The following is a 17,508-nucleotide window of genomic DNA, read 5'->3' on the forward strand; positions in this document are numbered from 1 at the left end:
GATCTATCTATCTATCTATCTAACTATACCTGGATGTAAATCTCTGTCCCGCCAGAGATTTCTGGCAGTGTGTACAGGTGAAGCACTCTCTGTGCCAGGGATCGTTCCTGTAGGTCACACCTCCTTGAGTGATCACCTACAAAAAAAATTTAACGTCATTAGTCAAGATATTTTATGTTTAGTAGTGAAGCTACGATAATATTTGAAATTGTTGGAAACGCTGTGTGGGAAGCGTGAATATCTAAGCTGCTATTCAAGACAGGTGGCTGAAAATGTGATGACGATTCCATGAGTTCCCAGAACTATTAAAAATCTATTGTGCCCAAACTTTTCCCCCAATAATTTTGATCTAGAGAGTGATAATTTTGCTTAGAGGTTTACATCAATTTTTCGTCAATTGTCCTTTCCTTTAAGATGTCGGTTCATGGAAAGAAAACAAAGTCATTCCTAATTAGGACAGAAGTCACTGGAAATTGGTCTAAGGAAGGCTACTTATGTCTTTCATCTAACAAAATCTAACTTAAGGGAGGTGACTTATGTCCTTTGTCTGACAAATTCTTACACTATGAAGGCTGCTTATGTCCTACATGTTGCAAAACTTAGCTTTTCTGTCCTTCACATAGCAAAACCTCACAAAATATATTTTCTATATTTGTCAAAAACCTTTTCTTCAAATTTTTAAACTAAAGTAATTGAAAATGATCACCTTAGTGCACTTGATACACTTGGTGGCGAACTTGTCCTCGTAACACTTTGTGCAGTAGATGTCGTGCTCCTTGGGGATAAAGGACTTCGTGCCTAAACAAGTTTTATAATGCCGTGACAATTTAATGTTTTTATCAAATCTGCTATATTCAGAGAGGTGGAGAGAGGCAATAAACAATAATACAATCACTAAATCTTGAACAGTCTCTCATAAAGGTAAGATTTGACATAAAGGTACACTTGATATAGATTAATTATTCTTACTTTTTACAAAATAGTATTATTATTTAAAATGTATAATTTTGTCAAATGTACCTTTATGTCCAATGGGTTTATGAAAAGTGTAAGTATAATATAAATCTCATCTATTTTCATCTCAGATATTTTTTGTCATAAAAATCTACGAAATTATTTTAAAAATGTACTAACTTACCAATAGGATTCTTGCAAGTGCAGCAGACAAAACACTTCTCATGCCATTGTCTGGTCTTATACTCCATCTTCTTCATACCTAAATATTGATGTATTTATTGATATTTCCACTAACTTTTTAAACAAGGATCCAAAAATCCATAAGTAGTGAAGCACAAAAAATCATGGACGAGAATATGTACAAATATTTGTAACACGACTGCTAAAAATTGATTTATTGTTGTCATATACACAAAAATAAAAAGAGATAGACGACAAATAATTAAGGTATCAGACAGTATCCATGTATTATCAGTTACATGATAAAACAGACAAAAGATATTCAAAGAGACTCTTCCCGATATATATTCAGACTTAAAGATAGATATTCAAAGGGTCATAAATTCAAGAATATATGATTAACTAAAATGACAGACAGAGTTAGGGAAGTACAGTTATAACTATTGAACTATACTGGCGGCTGAACCCCTAGAATATATGGGATTTATAATCAAAGGGATAAAGGTGGCAGAAAAAATCATCTCATGGCTTAAGTCTAAATATAAAATGGCCTAAAACCAACCCAGGACGACCAATGTGAAGTTTCTCTAAAAAAGAAGAACTCAATAAGACAAAAAAGACCTTAAAACTTTATATAAAAGGATTGTAAATTGTAAAAGGACAATTTTGTCTATGAGCAGCACATTAATAACAATTACTGAAAAAAAAAAGTTATTTCTCGCATCGTATTATAAACAGCTCTCCGCGGATATAAAATGTACAATTATAAGATTAAAACTATTTTTTTAGCCCCAAGATGCAGAAGACACTGGTTTTAATCTTATGATTGTACATTTTTTCAGTGTGGCTGAGAACCGGTTCTAATCCACCGGATATCAATCGGTTTAGGGGGAATATATATTACCAGCTCTGAAAACATCGCCACAGCCATCACATCTTGTGGCAAACTGTGCATCATAGCAGGGTCCACAGTAAATTCTAAAAAACAATTATTTAATGGCAGGGTAGTTGTGTTTAGTGCCCTAGGGAAAAGGGGATAAATTTCACAGCTTTTGGCCTACATATTCTATCATAGTAGAGGGAAAGACAAAGGGAAGTGAAAAGAAATTCCTTATAAAAGAGATGGGGTATTTCCTGACATCAATAGAAAAGGTAGGCCAAAAGCAGTGACATCTATCCCCATTTTGCTAGGGCACTAGAGACAGCTACAATAGCAGGTTTTACTAATGAATATAGAATTCATGAATATTGTGATAGGGGGATTTTTTCGTCAATTTAGGTTGCTTATATAGTCCTCAGATATTGGTCAATACGTTCCTCCATGGTGAAGGGAGGAGTTAGGGTAAAGTCATAGGAGGGGGTTGGAGGGTATCGTTATATTATTAGCCAACTAGGAGAAACATAATGTTAGAGTATGCAAGCATCTTTCACAATATCCATGTGTTACATATCCATTTTTATACTGTACTTTTTCATTTAAAGTTTGAAAGAAGTATACCTAAGAATAAAACATGTTTAAGTTCTTAATTCAAAAAATGTAAATTATTTTGTTTGAATTTGGGCAGTCATAAAATATTAGTTGTTTATCATTTGATGATTTCATTCAAATTTTACAGATTTACAACAGTTTAAAGGTTATAAACGAGATTATGTAATACTCATAATAAAAATAATCAACCCGTGAAACATTTTTCAAATACATATATAAAAAACAAATGTTAGGCTTTGAAATCCTTTAGGATTTTGTTTATATTCAATGTTTTCAAACAATATTATTTATTTTTGCAATGATACACCTAATAATATAAATATTAAGAAAAATATGTATTAAATGAGTTATTTAATCTATCGCTCGATCATTTATTACCTTGGGATTTAAATATTCATTCCATTGCAAAAAACGCGATATTCAGTTTGTTTAAATATTCAATTAATTAGGTTTTTTCAAGAATGTCAAGCGTGGGAAAATTTTTAGAATGTGGGAACCATTTAATTTTCATTTAAATGGTACATATGTTTTTCATTTAATTTCATTTTTAGGACCCGTGAGAAAATTTTTTTAACGTGAGAACCATTTAATTTTCATTGAATTTCATTTTTTGGAAGTGTGGGAAAAACGTGAGAAAAAATATGTTTTAGTATAAAGAAATGTTCTATCAGTTTCAAACCTTTTTCATTCGATAGATCATACTGACTTTGGAAAAACTGTCAGACCGATTTTTGAAATTCAATCTGTGAAAAAAGATATTCAAGTTTTAATTTTTTGTTTTGAAAATATTATTTTCATGTATTGACGCCATCTTGGATTATGATAATTTTTTTTTGTTAGAAAATTTTTTTTCTAAAATGTTTTTAAAAAATTAACTTTTTACAATAAAAAAATCTTTGAACTTAAATTGGCCAATAATTCAAAGATTTTTTCTCTTTGATTTGGAAGATTTTTTATGATTTTTATTTTTAATGTCAAATAAAAACACAACAGTGAAAAAAATGAAAATTAAATGAAAAAACGTTTTATGATTTTATTCAAAAAATTATTTGCTAACATCACCTTTTTGTTGCAATAGAATGTTATTTAAGCAAACAAAATTTAGCATAAATGGATATTTAAATCCCTCGGTATTAAATGATGAGCTAACGCTCGATCATTTAATACTCGATCATTTAATACTCATTTATGCTATATTTTGTTTTATTAAATAACATTATATTGCAACAAAAAGGTGATGTTAGCAAATAATTTGTTTGATAAAATACTGAAACGTTTTTTCATTTAATTTCAGTTATTTTATTGTTGTGTTTTTGTTTAACTTAAATATTAAAAAAAAAAAAAAATCTTCCAATTACAATAAAAAAAAAATATTTAAGTTATTGGTCAATTTAAGATTAAAGATTTTTTTTCCTTGTAAAGATTAAATTTTTAAAAAAAATTTAGAAAAAAATCTTCTAACAACAAAAAATTGTCATAATCCAAGATGGCGTCAATACATGTAAAATAATATTTTTAAAGATTGAATATCTTTTTTCACAGATTGAATTTCAAAAATTGGTCTGACAGTTTTTCCAAAGTCGGTAAGATCTATCGGATGGAAAAGGTTTGAAAACGATAGAACATTTCTTTATACAGAAACATATTTTTTCTCCTGTTTTTTCCCACGGTTTCAAAAAATGAAATTCAATGAAAATTAAATGGTTCTCATGGTCTAAAAATTTTCCCACGGGTCAAAAAATTTAAAATTAAATGAAAATTATATGTGCCATTTAATTCAAAAAATTGGTTCTCACGTTCAAAAATTTTTCCCACGTTATCATTTAAATCAAAATTCTTGAAAAAAGCTAAATAAATTGATATTTACTTAAACCAAATTTCGCGTTTTTTGCAATTTTTCAACCAAGGATATTTATTCAACCTTAAAATTGTTAAATATTGTGTAACTGTACAGGTTTGCTAGGCTGCTAAACTACATATACTGCATTTGTTACATACATATACACATATTGTGTACCTGTCTGCCTTGCTGCCAAACTGTTTATCTACCAGAGAACATCTACATTTGTTACAGAGGAAACAGGACTCATGCCAATGCTTCTCTTTGTAGGACAGATCCTTAAAAGTGGAAATTAACAATAAATTAATTTCTATAATAAATCCAAATTCCATTAAAGTTCAGGTATACTCTTAATTTTATTATAGAAGCTTTTGAGGAAAAGCCAGAAATATTTAATTCTAGATTTAAAATGAAATATAAAAAGATTAATATAACAATTATCATAAAAATATTCTTAACAGAAGCATAGATAATGAAATTATAGCTTTAAAATAAAATAAAAATTAATTATAACTTACCTTTGAGTCAATACCAATGATTTTACCACATTCGTCGCAGTTGTTAGCGAAAACATTCTCGTAGCACTTGATACAATATGGATGGTCCTCTCTTAGGACGTACCTAAATATATACAATTGTTACTAAACATATTTTAGTATTGTTTGATATAATATGGATGGTCCTTTCTTAGGACATCATAGACGTCCAAGTTTTTTTTTGGGGGGGGGGGTAAAAGGGTTGGCGAAGCGCGTCGAAATTTTTTTTTACCCCCCCCAAAATTTTTACCCCAGGGGTAAAATTTGCTTGGGGGGGGGGGTATTTTACCCCCCTGAAATCTGATGGCAGGGGTATATTTAGTTTACCCCCCCTGAAATCTGATGGCAGGGGTATATTTAGTTTACCCCCCCCAAAATTTACCCCCGGGGTAAAATTTTTTGGGGGGGTAATTTAAATTTTATGAATTATTTAGTATTAAAAAGGCGCGCGAAGCTTGCAAAAATTTTTTTTATCCAAGATTTTTTATTTTGGTGGGGGTATTTACCCCCCCAAAATTGTTACGGGGGGTAAATACCCCCTCCTAAATTATTGGAGGTGCCCACGGCACCCCCAGGGTAGGGGTAAATTTTAATTTGGGGGGGGGGGGGGGGTAAAACGAAAAAATGTTTTGGGGAGGGTAATCGCCCCATTACCCCCCGTCCCCTTGGACGTCTATGTAGGACATACCATGTATACAGTTGTTACTAAACATATTCTAGTAATATTTTATATAATATGGATGGTCCTCTCTTAGGACATAGTAAGTAAATAAATGCAAACAATAGTTTTTTGGGGATAAATTTGAGATTTTACGCCAAGCTATAAGAACCATTGTGAAAGAACCAAAGTAGGGGATCATTGTTCATTATTTGGTAGGTCTACAGTTCTTTAACTATTCTCCCCTTTATTCTTTAACTTTATTGTCAAATTAATTATAAAACAACATAAACTTTTCCTCCTATCATTGAACTCGATTCTTTGTCGAGGCGTCACATAATTAAGGCTTGACCCAGATTAAGCAAGAAAAAATGAGCACATGCATTTTTGAAAGTGTTTTTTTCTCTGTTTTTGTCTAGATTATGTATTCTTAGAATCAGGAACGAAAGGTTTGACAAAGAATTTTAATTTTATATTGTGTTATTAGACGGGGCCATAACTGACATTTGTTGATATTTATCATAATTTGCATGTTATTTAGTTTGACATAAAGCTGTACCATAATGTAACTTAATTTGAAGAAAGATATACCAACATTCTAATAATATAATTATTACTATGTTCTATACCTTTTCTTACCATTACCACATAATAAAAACGAAATTGAAAATTCACCAATCCAATCCCTTTATCCCTGCTTTTGCCAGACACATGAAAATAGAACATTTACTTTGCAACTCACAATGGTACGTCATTGGTCAAAACAGCTTTTAATTTTTCATATTTTTTTTTTCTTAATTGTGGAATGTTAATTTTATCTAGCGGCATTTATTTCTCTTGGAAGGGTTGGACGGGCATATCAAATTCACTTAAACCCGCCTCTTATATGAAGATTTTCTAAAAAGAAAAGCTCTTAAATCTAATTCTAACCTTTAAAAAAAGGATGGCTACACCAAACCTTAAGCATAACATAGTATAGTGATTAATAAAATGCTTCCAAAAGAAGTCGAAATAGAAAATGATTTTTTTTGGAAAAAGCATAAGGTTGTGTTGTCATACCTCCATCTTTTTAAACTGTAAAAGCTACAGGAGGAGTTATAAGCCTTAAAAGATTTATATTTGTTTGTTTTTCAAAATAACATTTTCCATTCATAATGTTTTCTTTCCATGCAGTGTGAATAACAGAGAGTTAACTGTTTGGAAAAGGTAATATTTCAAAGTTTAAATATACTGAGAAGATAAAACATGTACTAGCCGAAAAAAAATCTTGTTCAAACGTTTATATATTAGAATTAAATTAGCCCATAGACGAGCACAAAGGGGGAGGATGGAATCCTTCCTCTTATATGATAAGGGGGGTTGGTTGATAAATATTCCCCATGCTTACGGGGCTCCTATAACCTTTACTGAACCTAACCAAACAGTAATCATCAAAGATCCTTTTTTTGAATTAGTCTAAACTCCAAATTCTATTTAATTAAGAGTAACCATTAAAAAGCAGGAAGGAAAGGGACAATGATCTGTTTGATAAACTAGTCCCCAATGTTTTTCAATAACATATTCTTGATACTTGGCTTAACAACTTTGGGGACTTTAAATGAATTTCTATTTTTTGATTTATTAAGTTGAGTGTCCAAACGTTTCAACCAATAATTGTAATCTACAAAAGAGGGAATTTTGTGTATAAATTTATCGGCTATTGTCTTATCCTTTTAGATCCCTTGCTAAAATGTATATAAAATATAACTAAATTTCACACTTTAAATCTGATTACATTACTTTCAAAAAAAGATTTTACTGGACATCACATACACACTTCCATCAGCATTAATTAGATTTATAGACAATACCTGTGTCCGGCCAAGCTATCATCACAATGGTGGCAGAACATTGTTTCTATCTCAAAATCTTTCTTCACAGGTGTCTCAGGAAGGGAGGTAAAGGATGTCCTAAAAAATTACATAACTTAATTTCAAATAAAAAACCCATAGTTGCGGATTTATTTCGATTCAGGCGTTATTTTGTTCTATCTGCCTATGAAAAAGTAAACAAACAAGTTATGCTTTTGGTTATTTTGGCAAGATTTTTAAAAAGTGAGTGTTCAAAAATTGATTTATAGCATGATTAGCTAGCTTTGCATTTTATCTATTTGATCATTAAATACAAAGAATTACAATGGACAATTAAATATTGTTTTTAAAAATTAATATCTTTAAAATAATTGGCATTATTTGTAACTTTTGAAACTCTTTCCAATAATTTTTTTTATAATTGTAAATTTTGTTAGTTTGACATTAGCAAAGCATTCGATGAATTTTCCGTTTTTTTAACAATTTTTTTAAACTTAAATTTTTTTTTGTCTAAAGTTAAGGAATATACATATTTAGTGAATATTATCGTTCTACTACTGTTCTTAAGCCTTAAAACTCACACCTCTATGGAATTTACCCGCAACCTACTAGTTTCTTTATTTATATTTATTGAACATTATTTGTTTCTAGAATTGTAATAAAGTTAATTATTAATATTTATGTGAATTTTCTTGTTTTACTCAGAAAATTAATATATGATATGTTTTAATTGTCAACCTTCTTCCATTAGAAATTTCTCCCTCAGAGGAAATAACAGTAGAAGTAGTTTCCATAGTAGTTGTTATCTCAGCTCCTCCATCCTTCTTCACACTCTTGGTAACCTTCTTTACTTTCTTAGTAGTAGCTGCTGCCGATGACATTATGTAATTTGTTGTAGTGTAGGATTAATTAAAACTGACAGGCTCAAATTCAATTGATGCCTTTGAAGTTACTGTAATGAATGCTGTTAGTCCACAAGAGCAGGTGATACTGCTGGAAAGGTGCCTGAATGGCTGGAAGGATGAAAATGGGGGAGAATAACTTAATCCTGTCCTCAGGAAATGGCCTAACCGCAGGTAACCTCTCAATATTTAGTCACAGCCATCATCCTGACTTTCCACAAAAATATCAATTTCAGAGTCCCTATACATATATAGTAGGTAGAATGACCCTTTCCTTAGCCTAATTCTCTTTCCTCCCCCCCTCCCCCAACCTCCAGCCTCTGCCTATATATGAAAATGTCGAAGTATCAGAGTGTGTCCTGTTTAGGGAGTCCCTAAGGCTGTATCCCCTAACCCAAATCCCTTGTATATGTTGCCTTTCCACATATATACAAATTGTTTACACTACATACATATGTGTTCATGCGCTAATGCATTTTGCCAATGTTAAAACTCCTGGTGAGTTTACATTTAAAATTAAATTATTTTTAAAAATTTGGATTTGATTTATTTTCTTAGAAGTTAATTGCATTTGATTTTATTAGTTTTGTGCTGCTAAATTTTTTAAAGAAAAAATGTGTGAAGTTTTATTAAAATTGCAAGGAATTTGCGAAACATCTTTAAAGAAAACTTGCAGAATTGAAAAGGTCAGGATTTGCACACGGTACTCCTATTATGTGATTATTTGCATCATCATAGTGCATACCTGTTAATGTTAATCATCAAGGGCCGTGATTCAGAAATTAAATTAAACTTAAAATTGCCGCATATTTTGATATGGTTTTGGAATGCAATCAAAAGGAAGTCGGTATTACAGGGAAAAAATCCATCACATGGAATTGTTTACCAGAATCATCTTGATAAATGTATATATCAAACAGCCAATCCATTTTTAGATCCCATTTCAAACTTTTAAAATAACTCTAGAAATGAAGAAAAATAACCTATTTCAATGATTGCATAAAAACAATAATAAAATCTACACTTTTTTTGTGCAACTTAGTTGTTCTGCAATAAATTTTGCTTTTGTTGTAATTTTTTTTGTCACAACATCATTTAATCAATTAAAAAGTGAAAAATCTAAGTCAAAATATGTGAAAATCAATTTGCACACGACACATGAATTATCTAACACCCGCCAAGAGTTGACGTCAACCTTCACAAAACTTTGCACACGGAGCCCTTTAGAAAAAGAAAACAGAGAAAAGAGACGGAGGATTTTAATGGAGGACAAGATTATGAGGTCTTTACCAAAAACTCAGAAAATAATAGGTTTGCTATCAATACCTGCCAAATTTTAAAGTAATGGTGTAAGGATACATTTTAATGTAGCTTTAAAAATAAATATTTTCAGGGTTTGGCAGCCGCTAAAGCAAACGCAACTTCATTCAGTTTTTACTTTTAGATATCTGAGCCAGCTACGTTTTCATACTAAAGCTTTTTATGGTGCCTATAAAAGTGACATATAAAATGGTGTCATACTGTCCTACTATTGGTCAATTAAAATGTATACCGACCTGCCATTGGTACTTTTGTCTGTGTATTAGCCTATCATTAGTCATTTGTATTTAATGACGCCACTTTTTTTATGGGCACTATAAATAGCTTCTTTTACAATGATTAAAGTTCCGAGGACAAACGCAGTCCCAAACGTCGGAGTGGACAAACGCAGGAGTGGAAACTTAACCTAACCTATTTTAAACCATTTTCTAGGTTTTTAAATTCCTAACCCCTGCGGGGGGCTTATTTGTATATTCATATCTTAACCTAACCTAACGTGTATAGAAAGACGTGATTAAATTAATATTTTAGCACTCCTGCGTTTGTCCACTCCGACGTTTGGGACTCCTGCGTTTGTCGTGGAACCTGATTAGACACGAAATATTTACAAGAAGCAGCCAGGCTATCATTTTTATTTTGGCGCCGCCAGGAAGCAATTTCTTTAAAGTTGCCAGCTGCTTTAAAAATAAGCAGCTTCTAAGGTATTTTTAGTAAATAATTTACAGCCTTTTTAAAGATAATCCTTGAAAAGGATAGAATAAGAAGATCATAATAAAGATTTAATAACTTTTTTTACATTTTTGTAAGGTCTTTTTTTTTACAAATTTTGTCCTAATAAAATAATATTTTTCCTTTTTGTTGTTCTTAATTTTTTATGACTATTAGTCTAGAAGTTTTTATTTTATGTCGTCATTGTTTGTTATTTTTATTCATTAGAGCATTTAAAAGCAAATTGTCTGATTTACGTAGAATTGAAAAATAAACAAAAGTTAATGTGAATTCAAAAAAAAGGAATTTCCAAGAAAATTGACCATTTAAAGCTTAAATCTCATGGATCTTAAGGGATAAAATTATTGGCTGAAAAGTTTTGAACACTACTTGTTTGGAACTAACAAATAACCTTTTAATAAAAGTACCAAAAGAATTTGATCCATCGAGTAATAGAAGGTAGTTATTATCAAACTTTGTGCACCTGTGTAATTTTTTCCTCCTTGTGAAATACTATACATATATTATGTAAAATTTTATTCCAGCATGGATTTAAAATCGATTGAAATCCACTGTAGAAGAACTGGTTCTAAGCCATACCAAAAAATCATGTATCGTATGATATAATAGACAATTTATTGTAAATAATAGAAAAATAATGATAACATTAATCCCAGTTTTATTAGCCCGAGCCTTCGGCCATTCAGGTCAGCTTATGGAAATTTAAGCCCTTGTATTAAAAACAGAAAAATGTAATTAAACAAAAAACTTTGTAAGGTGCCATGGTCAATCTCTATTTAATGTATCCGGCATGCTAATTGTTGTTTAAGTTTTTATAGTAAAAAGTATTTACATGTTTATATGCATCTAGGAAAAATATAAAACTTTTCCTCCCAAGAATTCAGGAATAAAGGAAAGGTTAATTTTGTGCAACTGAAAATTCATAATAATACAAATTGAGTGATGTATGTGTGTCAAAAAAAAGATACACAGAATAGAGAACACTTCACCAACCATTTGGGCAAAGTTCTCCGAGATAAAATATTGGGAAAACTCTTTTAGAAGGCGATAAAACTAGAAAAATAAAGTGTTAAGAGTTTTTGGTTGAAGCATAAGATCTCTAAAAATAGAGGAACCAATTATATTGTTCTTTTCAGTGTATCTTATATACGATTTGGATTGGTTTTTGAAACATATCGCAACAAATCTACTATAAATTCTGTAGGTTGGTACTTTATTTGGTAAAACAAAACTTCTATACCATGCTATTAATGATTGTAATGTAAAAAATTTTACTTTTTTTTTTGCAAAGCTTTGTTCCATGAAAGCAAAGATATTTCGGGTAGCTTTTCTCCTACTTCTAGCTCCTGGGGGGGGGGGGGGCTCCAACTTAAGGGCCAATTGCCTAACCCTGCGGGGTATTCACCTAACCCAATATAACCTAAAATAACCTATCAAAAGCCATTTTAAAAATACGACGAATCGCCCCTGAAGATTCGTTGCCACGAAAGGGACTATACCCGATATTTCTTCTCAATATGCATATTCCACATCCATGTATTCCTGTAAAGAATTGCACTACCTTGACCTTGGGATTAGATAAACCAGAAACTTTTTTATACAAATAAAAACAAATCTTATTTTATTTATTTATAAAGTTTGGGGAAACTCTATGACATAATCTCAGTAAAAAAGAAATTTATTTACTTTTGTATAGAAGTTGAGTATTTTATATTTAAGGTATACTGTCTAATTGGAATAAAAATTTATACATAGATGAAAGATATAGTACTCTATATACAATTACACAACACCTATTCTACAAAGTCATTCTCAATATATTTAAACTGTAAGGCAATGTAAAAGAAAATTTCTTAATAAAATTATTTTTTTCATAAAACTGGCTTCGCCCTACTAACGAAAGCTTTTCTATAATTAGTGTCTATCCAACATACCAACTGTCGTTAGTCTACGCTTTGTCCTATCGATTTCAAACGTAGTAGGTAAGTTAGGTATAATTAATAAATCGTAGTTATAACTATTGACTGAAAGTCCGTAGGTCAATTTTAATTTATTAATTTTTAAATTCTTTAACAATAATTTATATATAACATAATAGTGTTATCCTTATACATTTAAACGAAGTTTTTGTTTAGACTTAGATATTGTATAAAATCGAATGCATTGTTATTTTATATATGCAACCTTGTTTATCTGGAATTTTATGGATGGCATTATCCTTGTTTTTTTAAAATCTTGCCTAAATACCTTATCTATTAAAACATTAAAAAAGTAAGTTTTCATCCTTTTTAGACGCCCTAGGCAAATGAAACTAAAAGTAAAAATTGTTTTGGAAATTTTGACAGCTTTTATCTATTTCTCGAGTTTAAATAGGTCAATGTCATATAAATAGAAAATAGTTTTGCCAGAAGGGAATGGAATGAATAAGTTTAATAAGTTAACAACTTTTATAGTATGGATTCAAAACCGGTTAGGATCTGCTGGATTAAAACCAGTTCTCAGCCATATTTTTAAATCATTTATAGTATCATATTACAGACAGCTTTCCGCTGATATTGAAAAATTATGAAAATTAATACCAGTTTTGTTAGACCCGAGATGCCGAAGGCTAAAAAACTGGTTTTAGTCAAAAAAAAATTTTGTATGCGAAAAGCGTTCTATAATACGATGCGATAAAAAACTATTCTATTCCACCAAAGCGTACCAGCTGCCACTGGCATAATTTGATACTCTTTATATACCGCCCATTGTCCTATCAATTAATTCCTGAGTTCTAACACATTTTCATTGATAAATCCTTTAGGTAAATAGTAAACAATTTCACTTCTAGGTTAAACTTATTTTGATCAATACTCTTAGAAGATGCTAAGCATCTTAAATATTTTTAATGTTTGTCTGTCTCTCAGCGGGTTAGGTTTAGACGTTGTAATGAGATTTATTCGGCTGCTTTTTGAGAAATTAGTTAAATTTTTCAGTGAATATTTCCCTAACAAATGAGCATCTACCACAAATTTTAATTTGTCCGTATGTCAATTTATTACAGAGAGAGTGCAATGAAAATAAGATTTACTCTTTTGGTATTAACTCTTTATAAACAAAGATTGTTATGTATTATGTATGCCTAATAAATAGCTAAATTTTAAGTTATCTTAGAATAAGCAAAAGTTATTAAAAGTTAAGACAAGCACAACACCTTGTTCATCTCTTATTTAGACATAATTTATCTGATTGTTATGAATATCAATATATACGCATATTGCATAGATAGCAGCTAGGTTAATATACATGATCAGACTTCTAGAAGTGTGTAGTACGGACACAGTTTAGGTTGATGGTAGCTGCGCTACTAAAAGGGCCCTGTGCTTATATTACTATGACGTAACTTAAATATTGATAAGCTAAATAAGTTAAAAAGAAAAACAGGTGGATCCTATCACAAATGTTTAAGCGGTCAAAACATGAATACATCGATAAGCCCTTAGCACTTAGACATTAGAAATGATACATATGTAGTTTCAACGATTCATTTCCTTATATTGTTTCAATAATTTTATATTTATGATTTAAAAAGATATTTATTATAACTTACCTTAAACTTAATGAAAATTAGTGCAGAATTTTGTAAAAAAAGAATAAGCAAATCATAAATTACATCCTATCAAAAAAAACAACGATAAAAAATTACAAAATAAGATGTTTTTGAATATAATAATTCTACCTGTGATATTGGGTATAATCACTGCTTCTAGAATGACCGCAATCTAACTATAGCTGACTAAAAACACACACTCACATACATACATGGATAGATTCTGAATATTTCAAATGAAAGGGAGGAAGGGGGGGGGGAGACAGGTGGGCTTACAAGATAAGGAGGTTTGCTAAAGTTAGGGGATAATTTTAGGAGGATTTTTGAGTATGTTCAGATGCTATATGTCTTTTCTAAATTGAATACACACATACACACACTCACACACACACACACACACACACACATACACAAAATTTATTTTGAATTAAAGAATTTTTTCAACCCTTGCATGATATTTTTTCCACCCTCCCTTAGATTAGAATTACTTAGATTCTAATTCAAATTACGATTTAAGATAGGCTATAGATATTTCAATATATACTCTAAAAAAGATCTATTAATTTTAAAAATCTGTACACTTATGTTAAAGAAAATAGAATATGTTATTCTAACATTGAAAATGTGTTAAAACAATTTATTTTCTATTCTGCTTCTTATTTAAATATAAATTTACAAAATTAAAAAGAATGATCACTAAAACCAAAAAAAAATTGTCGTATTTTTAATAAAAATTAAATGTAATAGACAATTGACATATGCATTAATTTCTTTAATCTCTAAAACTGTAGATATTTATTATTAAACAATGAATTTAAATAAAACAAGGATGACAACAACCATAAAAGCGAAGCTCTGAAATGTAAGGACAAACGGACATTAAGACTTGTATAATGTCAGAACTGAATAATCAGAATGCGAATGTATAAGAGTCAAAGCAAAATTGTAAGTAAATTTGTTGAAAAACTGCTTGATACAGGATAATGATTATGGACATACTTACATTTTTAGGACTTGATTATAGAGTTGCTTCGCTTTTAATATTGTACTTTGTTGTCCTAGGAATCAGTATACCAAAAATCAGACCAATCGTATAATTAGGTCACATACAAATTTGTTGTTAAAAATGTAAAAAAATCAACATGTTTAAAATGGACGTACGGACATTCTGGTAATGATTATAGAGTTGCTACGCTTTCTAACTCGTACCTAACTATTACAGGAATCACCATGCAAAATTTGAAATCGATAGGACAATTATAACATGCCTAAATTAACGAAAAAAGCTATTTAAAAAAGTAAAAAAATCAGCATGTTTAAAATGGACGTACGGACATTTTGGTAATGATTAAAGAGTTGCTACGCTTTCTAAATCGTACCTAACTATTACAGGAATCACCATGCAAAATTTGAAATCGATAGGACAATTATAACATGCCTAAATTAACGAAAAAAGCTATTTAATAAAGTAAAAAAATCAACATATTCAAAATGGACGTACGGACATTTTGGTAATGATTATAGAGTTGCTACGCTTTCTAAATCGTACCCAACTACTAAAGGAATCACCATGCAAAATTTGAAATCGATAGGACAATTCTAACATGTATAAATTAACGAAAAAAGCTATCCGTTACGGACGGACGGACGGACCGACCCTAATTATAGAAAAGCTTCGCTTTTAAAAATCTGTTGTCATAGCTTAATCAAATACTTTGTTACCTATTTAAATGATTATGGATAATAAAGTTAAACAAGGACAATAATTTTTATGAATGGTAATTCGATTTAGAAACACTTGCTGATGCCCTTATATTCTATAATGATAATGGAGGTAAGGGATTGAATCCCATATCCTACAGAAAATAAAACACATAAAGGGGAGTTATTTTTATGAGTTATTAGACCAATCTAAAGATTCCCTGAGAGATAAACCTAATCGGTCTATTTGTTATTTAGATCTTGTGGTATTAATGAACAGATTTTCTTAACTTTTTTTTACATATGAAGGCCAGTCTTAAATAGTTTATATAATTGATTTAGAGAGGTCTTGAATTTGAAGAGTAGCTGCACTCCGATAAAGTAGCAGACAGAGAAACAGCTCCGAGAGAGAGAAAGAGAGAGGGAGAGAAAGAGAGAAAGGAGGGTGAGGGTGAGAGAGAAAAAGAGGAAAGAAAGGGAGAGAGAGAGAGGGAAAAATCACTTTCGTTTTGCACACGGCACTAAGTTGTGTATGTGTAAGAAGGACATATGAAATACATCGTGTGCAGAGTCCAATATAATATATACTATGTACCCCATATATACATTGGAGTAAAGCTATTCTATCATTCACTGTTCAAATAGCTTTGTATTTTTTCAACCCTTTTTTTATCATGACTTTGAGTGCAACAAGTCTTTATTTTTTTCTGCCTTTAGTTGTAATCTAGGTAATCTTTTTTTATTGTTCTAAAGCATTAGATTTCAATAACTACAGAAATAAGGAAGCTTTTTAAACAATAGTTTAAGGCTACTTTATTTTTGATTTAAGCCTATGGATACTTCAGTCCCTAAATACTAGAGGCATATCCGCTAGTATACAATGAAATTCTGCATAAAACAGAAACTAATATATACATAATTATCATTTGGATAACAGCTACTACATAACTAACTATGTCTCGGCTCTTTAATTTTCTCTTATTATTTTGTTATTGCTCTCTATTAGTTCTCTAAAAAGTGATTAAATTAAATCTAATTATATTTACTTTCTCAATTCTGTTTAGTTCATGGATATTACCTTACTTGTTTTTACAGCTTCTAAACTCATTTTTAACATATTTTCATTATCATTGTGTATAGGGGCAGTCCAAACAAAATAACAAATAAACAAACAAACAAAAACTAACACTTGCAGTTTAGAAAAAACCCTTTTACTGAAAGATAAGTCAATAAAAATAATCAATTTCTTTTGAGATAACAAATGTTATTTTTGTCTAAGACATTTGTACATTGCTAGAAGCGAAGCTTCTCTATATAACTCCCTTTTTCTGTCTGTACGTTCTAAGGAGGAACTGTAATTATTTCGGCTACTATTAGACTGCTGATTTTTTAAAGAACTTTTTGCATTGAGCATCTACTCTGTAACACACTTGGTCTGTCTGTTTTGTGTATTCATCAAGTTACTATAATAGAGTCATTGCTGAATGTTAACCAGAAAATTCCTTTCAGACATGCTGATTTTATGCTTTTTTGGCAACAAATTTTTGTATAATATTCATCTGATTTTTTTTGAATAATGGTTCCTATTACCACAAGGTACAACGTCTCTATAATCAAGTCCTAAAAATGTAAGGATGTCCTTAAACAGTATCCTGTATTTAGAAGTTTTTCAACACATTACTTACAAATTTGTTTAGACTTAATTTAATATTCTGCTTATTAAGTTCTGACACTCTACAAGAGTTAATGTTCGTTTG

At 30.4% G+C, this 17,508-nt stretch overlaps 1 protein-coding gene across 3 annotated transcripts; it reads right to left on the reverse strand.

Moving 5' to 3' along the window:
- Positions 1–3: 3 nt before the first annotated feature.
- Positions 4–16,963, reverse strand: LOC145325037 (four and a half LIM domains protein 2-like). Of its 3 annotated transcripts, none has more exons than XM_080167833.1 (8): positions 16,830–16,963; positions 7,511–7,609; positions 4,985–5,087; positions 4,644–4,744; positions 2,042–2,115; positions 1,139–1,216; positions 707–798; positions 4–136 (listed from the first exon to the last, which is right to left on the reverse strand). In XM_080167833.1, the coding sequence occupies exons 2-8, from the start codon at positions 7,549–7,551 to the stop codon at positions 20–22; spliced, it is 606 nt and encodes a 201-aa protein (XP_080023959.1). In that variant the 5' UTR covers positions 7,552–7,609; positions 16,830–16,963; the 3' UTR covers positions 4–19. The 3 variants fall into 3 exon arrangements, with proteins under 3 accessions (XP_080023959.1, XP_080023958.1, XP_080023957.1); XM_080167832.1 differs by lacking the exon at positions 16,830–16,963 and adding an exon at positions 14,180–14,292; XM_080167831.1 differs by lacking the exon at positions 16,830–16,963 and adding an exon at positions 8,249–8,800.
- Positions 16,964–17,508: the final 545 nt, after the last annotated feature.

Source organism: Acartia tonsa, chromosome 7 (genome assembly GCF_053477335.1).
Source record: "Acartia tonsa isolate MP-2025a chromosome 7, ASM5347733v1, whole genome shotgun sequence".
Classification (NCBI taxonomy): domain Eukaryota; kingdom Metazoa; phylum Arthropoda; class Copepoda; order Calanoida; family Acartiidae; genus Acartia; species Acartia tonsa.

What these genes read in the sequence shown, in the direction of transcription:
- LOC145325037 (XM_080167831.1), bottom strand. Translation starts at nt 8,391, where the DNA reads ATGTCATCGGCAGCAGCTACTACTAAGAAAGTAAAGAAGGTTACCAAG. An exon ending in GATAGCTTGGCCGGACACAG is followed by an intron (nt 5,088 to 7,510) that starts GTATTGTCTATA and finishes GTATATATTTAG; the next exon opens with GTACGTCCTAAGAGAGGACC. An exon ending in TTTGGCAGCAAGGCAGACAG is followed by an intron (nt 2,116 to 4,643) that starts GTACACAATATG and finishes ATTGTTTTTTAG; the next exon opens with AATTTACTGTGGACCCTGCT.